The sequence below is a fragment of the Apodemus sylvaticus genome, chromosome 1, assembly GCF_947179515.1.
Source record: "Apodemus sylvaticus chromosome 1, mApoSyl1.1, whole genome shotgun sequence".
Lineage (NCBI taxonomy): Eukaryota > Metazoa > Chordata > Mammalia > Rodentia > Muridae > Apodemus > Apodemus sylvaticus.
The window spans coordinates 7976471-7994219 of record NC_067472.1 but is presented as its reverse complement, the minus strand read 5'-3'; the positions used below and the strand labels follow the sequence as shown (position 1 = coordinate 7994219).

Here is a 17749-nt window from a genome sequence, read left to right as displayed (position 1 = left end):
TTAAACTCTTAAGAAGTCAAATGGAGCTGAGCCCCTCCTGCTCTTCCTAGTCCTCCTCTTTTAAATCCTGCCACTTCAGGATAGAAAATATTTCAGGAAGACACAAAGCGAGACATTTGCAACCCTGGAAACATCTTCCCCTTCCAAGGAAAATAGTTTTGTTCTCTCCCCCTGCTTCAGAGAGAACAGTTTGTCCCCATAGGATATTCTAGGTAATCTGACCCACTTAGGAAGACTGTGTTTCATAATGGGACCTCTACCAAAGCGGGTGTATCACGGGACAGTGCCTCCCGAGTGGGGTGGCTTCACAGCTGCTGTGCTACAGTGCTTCCACGGTTCAGCCGGCAGAGCTAACCAAGGACTCAGTTATAATTTGACTTTTACTATAAATGCCATAAGAACCAAGAGCTTTCTTTTTTGGTAAGAAACACACACACACACACACACACACACACACACACATACTTACTCACATTATTATATTCTTTTGAGCCAAGTTCTTTTATGTAGAAAAGGCTGTGCTTAAAGTCATTATTTAGCCTAACAGCAATTAAGAGTTTGGCTCATTTAAAAATTGATAGATTGATTTGCTTCAGGAGAAATGGTGACTGGAGCGATGGCTCAGTGGTTAAGATTCTATACTGCTCTTCCCGAGGTCCTGAGTCCTGTGCTCAGTACAAAAGTCAGGTGACTCACAATTGCCTGTAACTCCAGCTTTAGAGGGACCAATAGCCTCGGTGTCTCTGGGCACCAACAGTTATGTGCACATTATTATCACACAAATGCAAATACTTAAAAGATTTTCTTTTTAAAAATGAATTGGCCTTTACCTATCATTGAAAATTCTTTTAAAGTCCACCAATTTTTTTTATTTAATATTTTTTTGTCTGTTGGTGTGAGGTTGTCAGATCCCTTAGAACTGGAGTTAGAAACAGTTGTGAGCTGCCACGTGAGTGCTGGAAATTGAACCTGGATCACGTGGAAGGGTAGCCAGTGCTCTTCACCCGCTAAGCCATCTCTCCAGCCCTGATCTTTAAACATTTTTTTTTCGAGACAGGGTTTCTCTGTGTAGCCCTGGCTGTCCTGGAACTCACTCTGTAGACCAGGATGGCCTCGAACTCAGAAATCCGCCTGCCTCTGCCTCCCAAGTGCTGGGATCACAGGCATGCACCACCATGCCCAGCTGATCTTTAAATTTTTAATTGAGTGTTGGAGAGATGGCTCTGCGGGTTCCAAAGCCTGACAACCTGAGTTTAGTCCCCAAGAGCCACGTGGTGGAGAGAGACCCGGCTTGCCCTGCATGTCCTCCACATGCGTGCTGTGACACATGCCTGCTCTACACACACATATGTAAATGTAATAAACATTCGTTTCACTTTGGCCTTAGAATTTGCTATAATAAAATAATGAAATTCCTTTTGTTTAAAAATTGTGGGTGAAGTGGGTGGCAAGATGGCTCAGGAGCGCTTGCTGGGTCTAAACTCAGGTCCTCATGGTTGCACAGCAAGAGCTGCCAACACGAGCCATCTGTGCATGTGCGTGTGCGCACGAGTGCCAGTGAGCGGCAGGTACCCACTTGTCCGTCTCTGCCCACCTCTTCCTGCAAGACTGGAATTGCAGGCATCTGCCACCGTGCCCAGCTCTTGCTTGGGTTCTGGGATCTGAATTCAGTGCCTTGTGTTTGAATAGGCATTTAAGCTGTCTCCCAGCCTCCGATGTTTACAACGATGTCATTACAACGTGTGTGTGTGTGTGTGTGTGTGTGTGTGTGTGTGTGTAACTTTCAGGAGTTGGTTTCCTCCTTCCCCTATGGATTCTGGAGATCAAATTAAGGGCACCAAAGGAATAAGGCAGAAAAAGATGGAGGAGGACACCTGGTACCTTCGCGGCCTTCACAGGTGCATAGGCACATGCACAGGTGCACCAGCAGCAGAATTTTCTTTCACAGCATTCAAGTGAAGTAGAAGTGTCTTTTTAAACATTAGCCATTTACCACTTCAGTTTTAAAATACTGTTTTTCAAAAGATGGTCCTTCCATTATTGGAAAACTTTCGGAACTGTCATAAAGAACTGTATTCTACTTCTGTCTAGGGTTTTTTAGTCTGGATTGGGAAGTCTGGATTGTAAACACGCCCTAACATCACTTTGCAGAAGTGAGGCCCGTTCTTCAGGGGTTTCTCAATGCCCCTGATAGAGCTTGGAGTCCGTGAGCACAGAGAGGTCAGAGGTCACCCTGCAATCAGGCAGCTGCTTTTCTCTGCCCAGTGGATACAGCCTGATCTCTGCACCCCACTTCTGCTGGCATACTTAGAGGTGAAATGGGTAGGAAATAGTAAAAAGGAGGAGGAGGAGGAGGAGACAAGAAAACAACCCCATAGGTTTAACATGTTTCTCAGACTTCTTGGGTTTCTTTTATAGTCCCTCAGAACACAATCTAGGATGTCTGTAATAGGTAGTGGTCGGGTATCTATGCTGGTGTGCCCTGTATACCATTAACCCCAAGATCATGTTCTCTGATCTGAAGCCTTTGGTAGAAACAGTTTATTTGAAGTGGCTTAGTTCCTGGCACTGACAGACCGACCCCAACAAGCACTTACCAGGCACCCGGTCTCTGCTACTCACTAGAGAGAGACCAGAAGTCCTGGGTCCCACCCTCGATTATAACCTAACTAGGTAGAAGACAAAGATATCATTACAAAGCCCCTCTAAAGAACATAATCACATGTTGGGCTGTGTGTAGCAGACGGGAGTCACGATAAATCGATCGTGGCGGGCTCTTTTGGATGACATCTGGTATGAACAGCCTAGTCCTACGTGTCTATCTCTGTGATCTGCATGGTACTTGAGGGGGTTTCCAAAACTAGCCTTATGTTTCAGTTTGTTTGTTTGAATTCAAGTCTAGTTTGCTGCTTGCTCTGAGGTGAAGTCAAACCATCCAACATGGATAAGATAGGCGCCTGAGTATTTCCGAGAATGTGATACGACCTTCTTATTTCTTTAATTGATAGTTGCATCCCAGCTAAAATGCAGGCTTTGTTCTTTAGATGGGGTCTAACTATGTAGCCAGCGGTGGCCTAGAACTTGTCCTCCTCATGCCTCAGTTTCCCAAGTTCTGGGATTATAATTGATTTATTTTTTTCACTTTTGTATGCATTGGTGTTTTGGCTGCACGTATGTCTGTGAGGGTGTCGGATCCCCTGGAACTGGAGCCACAGACAGCTGTGAGCTGCCAGGTGGGTGCTGGGAATTGAACCTGGGTCCTCTGGAAGAGCAGCCAGTGCTCGTAAGCACTGAGTCATCTCTCCAGCCCCTCAGCTTCTAGAATGAAAGATGCTGTCATCACACCAAGTTTGCATAGTTTAATTTTTTTAAACTGAAAATAATTTATTTTCATATAGTATATTCTGGTCATGCCTTGCCCTCCCTCTTCTTGTCCCAGGTCCTCCTCACCCTTCCAGCTTCCTGCCTTCCTTCTCTCTCTCAAGAAAGCAGACAAGCAAATAAAACCAAGAGAAAAAGAAACAGCACAGAAATGTATCAACAGACACACACTCACACAGAAACACACACACACACACACACATACACACACTCACACAGAAACACACACACACACACACACATACACACACTCACACAGAAACACACACACACACTCATACATATCCAGGCACAATACAGAATGTTTTACTTTCCAATCTATTGATCCTGAAGTGATTGGAACAAATCTGGCTCATTCAAAAGACATTAAAACTACATGAGAAAGATTCAGAGTTCCTAATCTGGAAATGCAAAGGCTATGTTGAAATATGTGTGTAATTTGAAAATTGTAAAAGAACATAGTTTTGTTTTTTTTTTTCCATCAAAACCATGACTAAAATTCAGGAAACTTTAAAGCTTAAAGGAGAAATTTCAGTTTTTGTTTTGTGAAGAACAGTCCTACTTAATTCATTGTATGTTAACTATACAGAGCCTTATTACCACAAGTAAAATTACCACAGATTTAAATCCATTTTTTAAAAAGATTTATTTTTTAATGTATATGAGTACACTGTAGGTATCGTCAGACACACCAGAAGAGGGCATCAGATCCCTTATAGGTGGTTGTGAGCCACCATGTGGTTGCTCAGAATTGAACTCAGGTCCCCTGGAAGAGCAGTCAGTGCTCTTAACCACTGAGCTGTCTCTCCATCCCTTAAATTCATTTTTAAACAACGTTTTTGGGCTTTATAGGAAGATAGGTGATATGTATAACTCTTGGGTCATGGCCAGGTCAGAGGCTCTTTGGTGCTATCAACAAGGACCACCATCTTGGACCATTGCTGGGACAAGGATCATAATGTCCGTGTGTCCAACTTTTGGCTCATTTTAGTCTAACACAGTTTACATTATAGAATGGCTTGTGTTTTGCAAAGCTATAAAAAAAATGAGTCTCTTCCAATTAAGTGTCTTTTTTCAATTAGAAATTCCACCGTTGCAGGTCAAGCACAACCGGGATAGGTTGGGCTGGGTGACCGTAAAGACAAAGGCTCTTCTCTCTAGAGAGAGAGACTCAGGCTCTCTGGAAAGCGCTCAGAATGTGTTGCTGTATGTCGCTGAGCCACTGAGGAGGACACGTGGTTTTTCTTGGCTTTCAGCGTTAAATTCTGGTGTTTTAAAAGAAAAACCGGGTAAATAAATACTGAGTCTTACCTCCATTTTGAAGGATCCTGCATATGTCTTTGAAGATAAGAGAGATTGGTGACCCCCAAATGCTCTTTCCGGGTTTCTGATCCTACAGTATTTGAAAGGAAATAAAAACAGATTTGGCAAGCATGATCTCTAAACCGCACTGGCTTCTTTAGTTGGAACGACGGTTTGTTTCTTGCTGTTTCCATGTTTGTAGACCAGAGAGCCACATCACCGCCTGTGCTGCGCAGAGAGGGCTTGACTGGCTGCCCTCACAAAGGGAGCAGCGCCCTCAGAGTGCCTTTTCCTTTCCTCAAACCCACAGGATTACATTAATTTTTCTAGGCTGTTCTCCAGAGCTCTTGATGTAATCGAAGTGTACAATTATTTGTCAATTAAAAAGAAAATCTTTCTCATAAAGCAAACTGTAATGCCAGGCGGTGGTGGCACACGCCTGTAATCCCAGCACTTGGGAGGCAGAGGCAGGTGGATTTTTAAGTTCGAGACCAGCCTGCTCTACAGAATGAGTTCCAGGACAGCCAGGGCTGAAACCCTGTCTTGAAAAAACCAACCCCCCCCCCCCAAAAAAAAGCAAACTGTATGGAAAATTAACAGCATGGAGCTGAGAACGGAGTGCAGGCAGGGGCTGGCAGCTCTCCTCACACACGCACGCTGCAAGGGGTCCGAGTGAGGTTCGGACAGATGGACATAGAAGCAAGTCAAACACAGCATGGCAGCCGTGTGCTTTGTTATGGTGTGTGTGTGTGTGTGTGTGTGTGTGTGTGTGTGTGTGTGTGTGTGTGTGTGTATGTGTGTGTGTGTGTGTGTACAGAGACAGACAGAGCACTGTGACACTGTGCTTTGTTATGGTTGTGTGTGTGTGTGTGTGTGTGTGTGTGTGTGTACACGGAGAGAGACAGAGCACTGTGATGCTGTGCTTTTTTTTTTTTGTTGTTGTTGTTGTTGTTGTTTGGATTTGGTTTTTCCAAGACAGGGTTTCTCTGTATAGCCCTGGCTGTCCTGTAACTCACTCTATAAACCAGGCTGGCCTCGAACTCAGAAATCTGCCTGCCTCTGCCTCCCAGAGTGCTGGGATTACAGGCGTGCACCACCACCGCCCAGCTGATGCTGTACTTTGTTATGTTGTGTGTGTGTGTGTGCGTGCACGAGAGAGACAGCCAGACAGAGCGCTGTGACGCTGTGCTTTGTGTGACACACACACACACACACACACAGACAAACAGACAGCGCGGTGATGCTGTGTCTTGAGTCTCTGCTTTGACTGAAATCTTTAGTTCATTGAACTCCTTTCTCCTTTCTGGAAAAGTTTAAGTGCTTTGCTTTGTTGTTTGTTTGTTTGTTTGTTGTTCTTGTTGTTTTGTTTTATTTTGTTTTTACACAAAAGGTTTCTCTGTGCAATCTTGGCTGTCCTGGAACTCACGCTGTAGACCAGGCTGGCCTTGAACCCAGAGACCCATCTGCCTGTGCCTCCTGAGTGCTGGATCAAAGGCGTTCACTGCCAAGCCTGGGATGGCTAAGGAGCGCCCCAGACTGTCGCCAGGTGTTCTGCAGTGCTAGGCTGCCCTCAAAAGAAACTCAGAACTTTTCATTTGGGCTCTTTGTGGTCAGGGGACACACACTGCGGGGACATAGGACAGTGAAAGATAGAACTCACTCAGTTCTGTGTCATCACCAAGACCGTGGCATATCTTACATTCTGTGACGTTGACTCTCCCAGAGGTTCTGAATAGAAGGTTACTGCTTTAAGCGTGTGAGGCAAACACGTTGGCCAGCATTCGTTCTGTGTTGTCTGCCCCAAATTTCATCACCCCTTTCTCCCCCAGACAAAACCACATTTTGATTTGAGGAAAATTACAATAAAATGGACCTTTAAAACTGCTCCCTAGCTAGCGTGAGGGAACTGGCCGGTGTCCAGCAGTGTCAGGGCACTCGCCATCTGCTGAGGCGCAGACACCGTTGGTCAGGGCTCTCCTTTCCGCTCGCTCTGTCTCAGTGCAGACCGAACATTCGCATTTCCAGGATGCATTCATTCCTTGGCTGGCGTCTGTTCATTTAATAAAACACGGGCCTCCTACGTTTATACACCCCTCAAAATGAGTGGTTACCCCAACACATCTGAGAAGTGGGGCCGGTTGTAAGTATAGGGGCTCTGTTTTCATCTCTAGCTTCTAAACAGTTAAGTTATAAAGCAGTCCTCGAGGCTGTTTGTGCTGTAGGATCGCCACTTTATTGGGGTCAGTAACAGTTTCATTTCTCTGCCATCCTAATAGTAATTTGAAACAGTGAAACACTTGCACCTGGCTCTAGGTTGGAGCGGTGGCAGGAGAGGTAGGGACGGACTTGTGTGGAAGAGAATCAATTCTTGCGTACATGTGCTTTATGAGTAGAAGCCAGGCCTTGCAAACTTGTCAGGTGTCTCCCGGCTGCCTTGCCCGCACGTAGGAAGTCTGTTTTGGTTTCAAAATGTACTTTACCCCATGGTTGCTGGCAGGGTACAATACTATTGACATCACTGTGTTTCAAATAGAAAATTAACAAGTAGCTACTGTTGTGACTGCAGATTGCTTTCCCAGTCCCTGTGAGAGAATGCTTTTTCCTTTGGACAGTTACACTTCTCAGCCCCTTGGTCCCATTAAAGCAGCCACTGCGGGCTGCCAGAGAGGGATGAACACCAACAAACAGGCTCAAGAATAGAAAACGGTTAAGGAGGCAGAAATCTTTAATCTGTTTCCAAACTGATGTGAAAGATAATTAAAAAAAATTCTCTCTCGCACCCACAGCTAAGTTTTGACGGTCATCCAGGTCCGGAGCCGTCTCTCCAGAGAGGAGTACCCTTCCCTCCACACAGGTCCCTGGAGAGGCGCCAAAGGAAAATAAGCTATTTTGTATTTAGAACAAATTGCCACTGTTTTCCCCAGCAGTGTAGCCCTATTTCCCAGACCTTGAAACCTGGAATAAAGAAAGTTCTTGTGTGACTGAAGAAATATGCTGAATGAATGATGAAGCTAGTTTTTGTCTGTATTTAAAGAAAAGGGGGAAAAAAAACCCAACAACCCCAAATCCTTATAAACAGATAAGAGGGGGATGCATGCATAGAAACTAGATTTAGCTCAGACTGCACGTGAGCGAGCAGCTTCTCAGAGCCACTCTGAGGCTCCTGGCTGGCGTTCCAGTGACGAGCATTTGCTTCCAGAACAAGGTCTTAATGATTTTTCTTTTTTCAAATACGTCAGGCTGTCTTAAGTTAAGCCTCGAGCCAGGCATGGCGGTTTACGCCGAGCTGCTGGGGGGTTGGAGGGAAGCGGGTGAGCCTCAGGCCAGCCTTGGCTGCACGGAGTCCCGGTTTAAAAAAGAAAAAGTTAATTTTCCTTTAGAGATGAATACAGAACATTTGGAAAAAATAACTGTTTGTGTGTTCTCCCTGCTAGCCTCGTGAACCCAAGTAAAGATAGATTATCTGGGCATGATGATGTACACCCACAGACACGTGGAGCTCTGAGTTCGAGGCCAGCCTGGTCTGCATAGTGAATTCCAGGACAGCCGGGCCTCTGTAGAGAGACCCTGTGTCAAATCAAACAAAACATAAAAAATGAAAAAAGATAAGATCAAAGCTATGGGGGGGGGGCATTTGTTTTTGTTTTTGTTTTTGTTTTCCTCCTCTGCATCACTAAATAGGAATGTTTTAGGTTTTCCTCTTAGGCCTGGGTTTCTGAACTGTTTGTTATCTGTTTTCTCTTTCCCAGTTGCCTTCCTGCCATTATGATGGTTACTGTATAGAATTGTTACTGCTTGGACTTGACATTCTTTTAAAATGTGCTGTTTTCCTCCCATCTGTGTGAGTGTTTGGCTCGCACGTGTGTCTGTGCACAGCCTACACGCCTGGAGCCCGTGGACCAAGCGCTTAACGGTGGAGCCATCTCTCCAGCCCTTGAACTCAACAAACTTACAAATTAATTTTCTACTTTCTAGAAGATAAAAAGTCAGAAACTTGAAATTGACTAAAAATGGACTTTAACAAACTTTAATTTCTAAATTTCATTTGGCAATGTTGTGCTAGCCCATGATCATCGCAAATGCTTTGTTCATTGGTGTGTGTATGAGGGACGGAGGGAGGGAGGGAGGGAGGAAGAGAGAATATGAATATGAATATATGGGTATCTATGGTAATCAGAAGGGATTTTTTGTTTGTTTGTTTGGTTTTGTAGGCAGGGTTTCTCTGTCTTGGAACTTACTCTGTAGACCAGGCTGTTAGTGAACTCACAGAGCTCCGCCTGCCTCTGTGTCCTGAGTGCTGGGACTGTAAAGGTGTGCACCGCCTCGCCTGGCTGAGTGCCATTCTTAAAACCTCCACTTTACTTTTTTTTTAAGATTCATTTATTGTAACCTGGCAGTGGTGGCACACGCCTGTAATCCCAGCACTCTGGGAGGCAGAGGCAGGCAGATTTCTGAGTTTGAGGCCAGCCTGGTCTACAGAGTGAGTTCCAGGACAGCCAGGGCTACACAAAGAAACCCTGTCTCAGAAAAAAAAAAAAAAAAGAAAAAGGAAAAAAAAAAGATTCATTTATTGTTGTATGTGAGTACACTGTAGCTGTCTTCAGACACACCAGAAGAGGGCATCAGATCTCATTACAGATGGTTGTGAGTCACCATGTGTGGTTGCTGGGATTTGAACTCAGGACCTTCGGAAGAGCAGTCAGTCTTAGCCACTGAGCCATCTCTTCCAATCCCCCACTTTATTAGATTGATGTTAAAAGAGACATCAATCTAATCAGGAGTTCAGTTGAAAACTGCCAGTTTCTCTGGTAGATCACACTGTAGCATACATTATAATTGCAGGAGATTCAGAGTCACACCATGTCTGGGGTTCTGGTGCACAGAAGCAGGCCTCACAACTATTATCCTAGCATATGATTATACTGTTTAGAAACTCCAGAATTGATTATTAGATCAACTTTGGCAAGCCAGAGAGTTCCAGATGCATGTACAAATAATTACATTTCTTATCTTTTCTATGTGCTCATTCTGTTGAATATTGAAAAAAATTGGAATAATAAAGTATACTTTTAACCTCAACTAGAATATAATGTGATTGGGGCTGGGAAGATGGCTTAGTGGTTAAGGGAAGTGCTGACCCTGCAGAGGAACGGCTTTGATTTCCAGCGTGCACACAGGGTACATCCTTGAAAAACTACAATGTAATTAATGCATAGTATTATCTGAAGGCATATATAAAGGAAGGTCACACGAAGGACACTTTCGATAGTTTGACTGGGCTGAAAATCATAACAGTTGGCTAGGTGTGGTGGCACACTCCTCAAGTCCCAGGGTTCAGGAGAGATGGGTTGAGAGGGGCCAGCCTGGTTTACATAGCAAGATTTCAAAGACAAAACTGAGTCAAGTGCTCAGCATTTGGACAGTGGAGATAAGGGCGTTCTGCGGAGTGGACACATTCACACACACTCACACTCATACACACATTCATGCTCGCTCATACACACTCAAACTCACACACACATTCATGCTCGCTCACACACACACTCACACTCTTACACACACATTCACACTCATACACACACACAAACACACACACCCCTTACCTTGTCTCTTTCTCCCACCCTCTTGGCCCTGCTCCCCTGCCCACTCCGTCTGCTCTCCGAGTCTTGGGGATCCGTAACCGCAGCCATGATGGCACTCCTAAGTCTGAACTCTACCCTAGCAGCTTGAGTTGCCAGCAGTTTTCTGGGGCAGATTTCCGGAGGTCTTGAGATACTTGTGATGCGATGCTGGATGGCTTACTTGGTTTCTCACTGATTAAAACTATTTTAATTGTACGTAGATGCGTGGTCTCTGTGTGTGGGTGTGTGCACAGGGATGGGGTACCCTGGAGTTAGAGGACAGCATCGATGCCCCAGAGCTCATGGTCCAGCTGGGGTGAGCACCACCACACGGTGCCAGACACTGGCCTCTGCTCCTCTGTGAGAGCCTCTGCGCTCCTCCGCCACGCCATCTCCCCAGGCCCACCTCCTTTGCTTTAGAAGTGCATTTTGTATTATGTCTGCGTGTTTGTATATAAAATAATGTTTTTACAGATTTTTTTGTTGAAGAAAAATACGATTTATTTATTTACTTATTTACTTATTTATTGGTTTTTCGAGACAGGGTTTCTCTGTGTAGCCCTGGCTGTCCTGAAACTCACTCTGTAGACCAGGCTGTCCTCAAACTCGGAAATCCGCCTGCCTCTGCCTCCGAAAGTGCTGGGACTAAAGGTGTGTGCCACCAACGCCCGGCAATGAAAAATAGGATTTTTAAAAGACACCAACCATATTTAACCTTAAGTTTTCAAATGCCCCCTCACTCCATGACAAGCACCTCAGAGGTGCCTATCCTTCCCTCTGAGCCTTGGATTTGGAGTGGTTTTTATAAAGACTTCACGGTGGGTGTACTGGCCCCTTAGTGCAATGGGTTGAGGAGAACAGAAGGCTCATAACTTGAGACTAGCCCGGCTGCATTGCAAGTTATAGAGACGAGCCCTTTCAGGCCAAGGTTGACAGGGTGTCAGGTGTGCGCGGGTACTTACAACTTCATTGTGACGTGACACTGGTTGATATGTTTGTGTGGTTATTTTACAATGCCAACTGAGAAGAATATGAAGTAAAGGCTGTTTCTTTTTGATAATACAAAGAGGGTCCCAGCTCTTCTGTGTTTATTCCTGTTGTCACTGAGCCCTGTGGCTACCATAGTCAAGTCTCACAGTAGGAAAATTCCACTCGCCAGGTTACAGCTGGGAGCTGTGGGGAGCATCGTTACCAGATACTGGTTTATAGGAGCAGCTTGTCTAGCTTCCTTGTTTGATAAACAGAAGAAGGTGAACAGAATATGATCATATATGTTTTCTTAAATAAAATTCACGAGCAGAAAACAGTGTTCTTGATTTATCTGGATCCATTTTTAATGGCATTTTTTTTAAAGTAAGCAGACAGATTTTTGTCTATCTTTAGAGATTCTCAATACATTAAATTGCAGAGGAACTTCAGTGTATAGAATGTGTAGGGTGGCAGCTAACGGTTGTCACGGGCAGCAGTGTGGAGGGAGGGCGAGCTGGCCGTGAGCCAGCGTAGTTTGAAGACTGCGGCTCGCAGGAGGACTCAGCGGAGAGGAGCGGGCAGGCTTGGCTCTATCTATCACTTCACTTATTTTCCATTTTGATTTAGTTACTTGGCAAAGTCTTGGTGTCCCGGAGTGGAAGAATGAAGGACCAGGCCTCCGAGGGCGTCCGCCAGTGCTGTTTGTGGGGCCAGGCGAGGCTAGCCTCCTCATGCTGGGCAGGGGCTCAAAAACCACCAGAATCGGACAGCTCTATCGCGAGAAGTTTGGTTTTGTTTTTATGCTTTTCTCTCTCTAGAAGGGAATTCTTCCCACAGCTGTAAGTGCTCTTGGTTGGTGTAGCTACCCCTCTACAGCACCCTATTTTGTAGAAAGTCTCTTCTTCCCGTGTGTTGTGATATCAGTGGACTTCAGGAGGTTCCTTCAGGGAAAAATGACCCCACCCAACCAAAATAAAAGCAGGCACCGGGCACCACCTCTCCTCTCCCGGCAAGGGGCTTGCCCGTGCTGAAGATGTGGGCAGTTTTGATAGTGCCTTTCTAAGAAGAGCTGTTGGCTAAGAATCGCTGCTTGAAAAATCTCATTTTAAAACAGACTTCAAAGGGTCTTTGAAAATCAGGGTACGCTGTGTCTCTCTGTTCCTTAGCCCTCCGTCTTAACAGGCAGGACGGGTCTTCCCAACGCCAGCTTCTTGATGCTGGATTTTCCCCCTCAGCTTGTTTGTACTGTTTTCATGCTAACTTAGAAGAGATGTTAACATTACAGTTTGGAGCTAACCATGTGCTAAACAAAAGTTAAGTCAAGCTAACTAGAAAATTAACATTTTAAAAAATTCTCCATCACGTCTAATTCTGTGATTTTAAAATCTGACATGCAGGACCATACCTTTTGCAAAATCTTACTTGATTTTTATCCCCTCCATGAGGATGGATTTCAGATCAACTAGGCCTTTTGTGTCTCTTGTGGACCATGATTGGGAAACCCCCAACAGGTTTTTGAGCCACCAGTCCCTACAATGGAGGCAGGAAAAGACCAGATGGCATGAAAAGGCAGGCCAGCCCAGGTCGTGGTCAGCCATGCGCTTACCAGCAGACATGGGCCGAGGGGAGAGGAGATGCAGCAGCCTTCAGCCCTTCTAGGAATTCTCTGTAGAGAGAACAGAGAGGCGGCGACTCACCGTGCTTCTATAGTCAGGTGTCCCGCTGCTCTTAGAAGCAAGTGTGGCAAGTGGGGGCACGTAGGGTGGGGCTGGGACCCCACAGCCCTCGCCTGGCCAGCTGGCAGCTGCCACCAACCCTTTGCTGTGTCCCACCTTGAAATACAAAAACTGTAGGAAATGACAGCTTCCACAGGGACACCTTAGTAAGGAGCACGCTTCCCTGGTCATCCTTCATACAGACTCCCTTCAGAGGATCCACAAGGTGTCGCTGACCTGGGCCATCAGGGTGTGTTCTCTTGCTGTACACCAGACCTTGGAGTGTATTTATAGTCACTTGCCTGAAGGAATGTTTCATAGTGGCTGAGAAAAAAAAAACAAACTTTAGAATGGAATTTTGCCTTCCCCATCCATTTGGAGCATTAAACTTTTGACTTGGTTTATTAGTAAATTTAAGTAATCTATTAAGACCCCGGAACTGAACATGGTGCTTCCTTATAGAATGGGCCCGCGACCGTTTTCTCCTCTGTGAAGGAACTGGAAGCATTTGTTAATCTTGCAGGCTTTGTTTTGTGTGGGGTTTTGGTTAGCTGTTTTCAGCCCTGGGGACTGAGCTGTGTGCTTGGTTGTCTCCAGCATGTAATCTCAGCCTACATATTTAGATCCTTCTTTCCTCCTTTAATTACCTGGAAAAATCCTTGCTTCTTCATAGACAAGGTCCTTAAATTTCCAAAACCAAGTTTCAGCTGCTTTTAAAGGTCTGCCACCTCCTCCCGCTGAATGTCCCCACACCCGGATTCCTTGCTTGGTATGCGTGTGACTCCTTCAGTGTCACCAAGCAGGACACTCTGCAGTTGGGACAATAAACCCTTCAAAGTTTTGATTTTTTTTTTTAAATCTATTATTTATTTTTTTATTTCCCTAACCAAAGAAACATCAGAAGAAACAGTTTGAGTACACAGGAGAAACGTGGTGAATACACAAGTGAATCATTTTAAGGAGAGAAGAGACATGTTAATATTACCCTGTTTCAGATTTCCCCTGAGATTTCGGTGTGCTGGGACTGACACGGGACCTTGCCGGCCGCACTTACTACTGAGCCACATCCTCGGGTTTGTTATTTCAGTAAAGGTTTCAGCATGACAAAACAGAGATGTGACTTAGCCTTTTTACTCAGTAGAAAACTAGTTTTAAAACCTAAAATGTTGCCAGGCAGTAGTAGCAAATGCCTTTAATCCCAGCACTTGGGAGGCAGAGGCAGGCGGATTTCTGAGTTTGAGGCCAGTCTGGTCTACAGAGTGAGTTCCAGGACAGCCAGGACTACACAGAGAAACCCTGTCTCAGGGGGAAAAAAATTTGCTGCATGGACGAACTTTTGGATTTGAGTAATTTGAACAAAATTGGTAGAAGTGTTCTTCTGACATACTTCCTTAATTTTTCTGGTTGCTTTCTTTACTTTTGTAGAAGGCTAAATTCAGAGCAGAGCCTCTAATTATTAAGAAAATGGTCAGCCGGGGAGGGAGAAAAAAAAAAAAGAAAATGGTCAGCCTGTGTCTCACCCTTGAGTCACATCTTCTGAGGAGAGTTGTTGGGCGGATTCACCTGGTGTGTGGTGTTGGTGTTGGTTCTGGACTCCTTAGCAAGAGGAGCCTGATCCTGTGCAACTCCTCAGCTGAGAGATTTAGGTAGTTAGCACAGTAGAACAACCTTTAAATTGTTAAATAGAGAGAAATATGACCACTCCTTTAAGTATATCCAGTTGCATCCACGTCTAATAGAGTCAAATATTAGACTTGAGATGACAGGTTCAGTAAAAAGACTGGAGATTCTCTTCCGATTGTTCGATAATTGTGGCTGGGCCTGCGGATGCCAACGCGGCCCTGCCTTCATCAGCCTGACCTCTGACCTCACTGCCCTTAATCACCCTTGCTTGTCAGTGACACAACTGACCGCTTTCCACCTCTCCTGCCCCTCTCGAATGCTGCACTGGAAATTGTCACTTGATGTCACTGCTGTGTATTCAGACCCAATGAGCTAATGTGACTATTTTAGTGCCTTTTGAGAGGAAAGTGGGGGGAGCTTGTGCCATTCCTGACACAGTTGAAACTGTCACAGAAAGTCCAGTTACAGCCCCTAAGGGCAGTCCACATGCTGCACACTGCGAACTGTGAATGCTGGGTAACAGACTCAGATGTGGAGAGCAGCAGTGTCTAAACATCTCCGTTCTGTGCGCGGTCATAGTCAGAGAACGCAAGCGCACCAGGCTCTCTGGCAGCATTTCCAGGAAAAATGTCCTCTGATTTTCCCAGAGAATGGTCTGTCAGAGAATTCAGGACTTTAAGCAAGTAATTCTGTCACCTGTTTTCCTTGTGTAGAAAACTTAGGGTAGGTCATGGGAGTGGAAGAGGAAGGAAGAAAGTAATGAGGAGTCGCCTGCTTACAGCACAAGTGGAGGCCGGCAGTGTTTGCGTGAGACCACTCACCGCAGTCACACAGTCAGTTTTGTTGTTCCTGTTGTGCTGGGTCACATGACATTGGCGTTTTAAGACGTACTGAAATGTCTGATGATCAGAAGTGTTCACAACATCCAGCCCTGTAGGATGGCTTCAGTTACTGAACAGTGTGGATAGGTGCATGTGTCTGTCTGTCTGCCTGTGATTAAAAGGTGGAAGGAGATGGGAACCTCGGTGTGTTTTATATCTCCTTGAGGTGCCTTAGCCTGTTTGTAGACATTCAGAAATCCGGCTCAGTTGCTTTAGTTTCCTTTTTCACTTTAACACACAGTAGGGAGCTTATGGAGGGCCCTAGAGAATAGCTCTGACGAGTTCCACAGGGTTGATAATCTACAGCGACTTGTGTCTGCAGGGCACAGAGTGGTGCTGGGGGGGCACTACTGTACAGGTACTTTGAAGAGTTGGGAGTGAAACTTGGCTGTTGGCCAATAGCTCCAAGCTGCTGTCGTTAGACCGCGTGTGTCTAGGGGGTGTCCAGTGGCACTGATCGGATGATGTCTTCCTTAGACGAGCTCACCTGCGCCTGTGTTTAGAACGCTTAAAAGTTCTGATCCCGCTGGGCCCAGACTGCACCAGGCATACAACACTCGGTCTGCTCAACAAAGCCAAAGCACACATCAAGGTGAGTCCTCCGTTCCGCATCCGCATCGATCCCTGTTTGTGTTGTGAACAGTCACTAGACCGACCTCTTTGCTAACTGCCCTCCAGAGAAACTGGTGAAAAATCTTGCCAGCTGATCCAGTAGAGCAGCATAATAGTGTGGCCATTTAGACCTGAGAATGCTAGGGAGGTAATAGTGGCCTTTCCAATACCCAGAAGGCAGGCAGTTACGCCCTCTTGTGGAGATGCTCTTATTTGGCATTATCTCAGTAATTTTCCACTGAATAACACACTGTAGGTTTCTCTTTGTGGAGGTTACTTCACAAGTTCAGTTCATCTGTTCAAGTAATGTAGCATTCATACACAAAAGAGACCACTGTTTTTATGTTTAAAAAGTAAGTGCTGCCGGGTAGTGGTGGCCTTTAATCCCAGCACTTGGGAGTCTGAGGCAGAGGCAGGTGGATTTCTGAGTTCTAGGACAGCCAGGGCTACACAGAGAAACCCTGTCTGGAAAAAAAAAAAAAGAAAAGAAAAGTAAGGCTTATCTGTATTTATATATACAAGGGTACATATATACCCATATATGTATTATATGTGTATATCCTTCATACTTTTTTTGCCAAAGAAAAATGCTAGGCAGAAGTTAGTTTTACTGTTTTAGACTGGACTACAAATGTAAATAAAATGTCTTCATTTTAGAAACTTGAAGAAGCTGAAAGGAAGAGCCAGCACCAGCTTGAGAACTTGGAACGAGAACAGAGATTTTTAAAGCGGCGACTGGAACAGCTGCAGGGTCCTCAGGAGATGGAGCGGGTACGAATGGACAGCATCGGATCAACCATCTCTTCAGATCGCTCCGATTCAGAGCGAGGTAGGCAGCGTCTCTTTCTAAGGAAATACTAAGTCTGTCTGGAAAGGGGTGGGGGTGAGGAGACTGTGGACACTGCGTCTGCTCCCGTTAGCCAGTGCTGTAGTTGTCTAGGTTCTGTTGTTTTGGTGGGAGAGATCAAAGCCATCGTGTAGCATGGGCTAGGTTAGGAAGAGCAGACTGTGCCCGGCCACGCTCCTAGCCCAGCTTGGCTTTCATGCTCCCTAACAATCTCTGGCAGTGCCTCTGTGGACCACAATTTTTTCATATATGTATACATACTTTCTATCTAGAAATAATTTTAGACTTACAGAAAAGTTCTGTTTAAAAAATGCCAAGTTCTTAGGGGCTGGGGAGACGGCTCAGCACTTTAGAGCACTGACTGTTCTTTCAGAGGACCTGAGTTCAATTCCCAGTAACCATCTTTATGGGATCCAATGCCTTTTCTGGTGTGTCTGAAGATACCCACAGTATACTCATATACATAACATAAACAAATAAATCTGAAAGGAAGGAAGGAAGGAAAGGAAGGAAGAAGGGGGTGGAGAGAGAAAGGGGGAGAGAGAGAGAGAAAGAAAGAAAGAAAAGAACATGCAGATTTCTTACCAGGAGGAAAGGGACATGGCTTGAAGCTGTATTTCATGCAAGAAAACCAAAAGTAAACCCCTTAAAACTACTTTATGGTTAGCTTATTTTAGTTACTATTCAGAATTTGTCGATGAATCGTAGAAATCCATAGATACATCCATGATCTATGATACAGAGTTCATACCACCAAAATTTTGGATGCATAAACATAAATCTTCTATCTTTAATTTT

At 45.2% G+C, this 17749-nt stretch overlaps 1 protein-coding gene across 2 annotated transcripts in view; it reads left to right on the top strand.

The window, feature by feature from the left end:
- Mxi1 (MAX interactor 1, dimerization protein) overlaps window positions 1-17749 on the top strand; it is a 61156-nt gene that overhangs the window by 41323 nt on the left and 2084 nt on the right. For both annotated transcript variants that reach the window (XM_052183762.1, XM_052183771.1), the window contains exons 4-5: window positions 15970-16084; window positions 16762-16933. In XM_052183762.1, the coding sequence (XP_052039722.1) occupies window positions 15970-16084; window positions 16762-16933 (287 nt within the window). The remainder of the gene's footprint in view (window positions 1-15969; window positions 16085-16761; window positions 16934-17749) is intronic.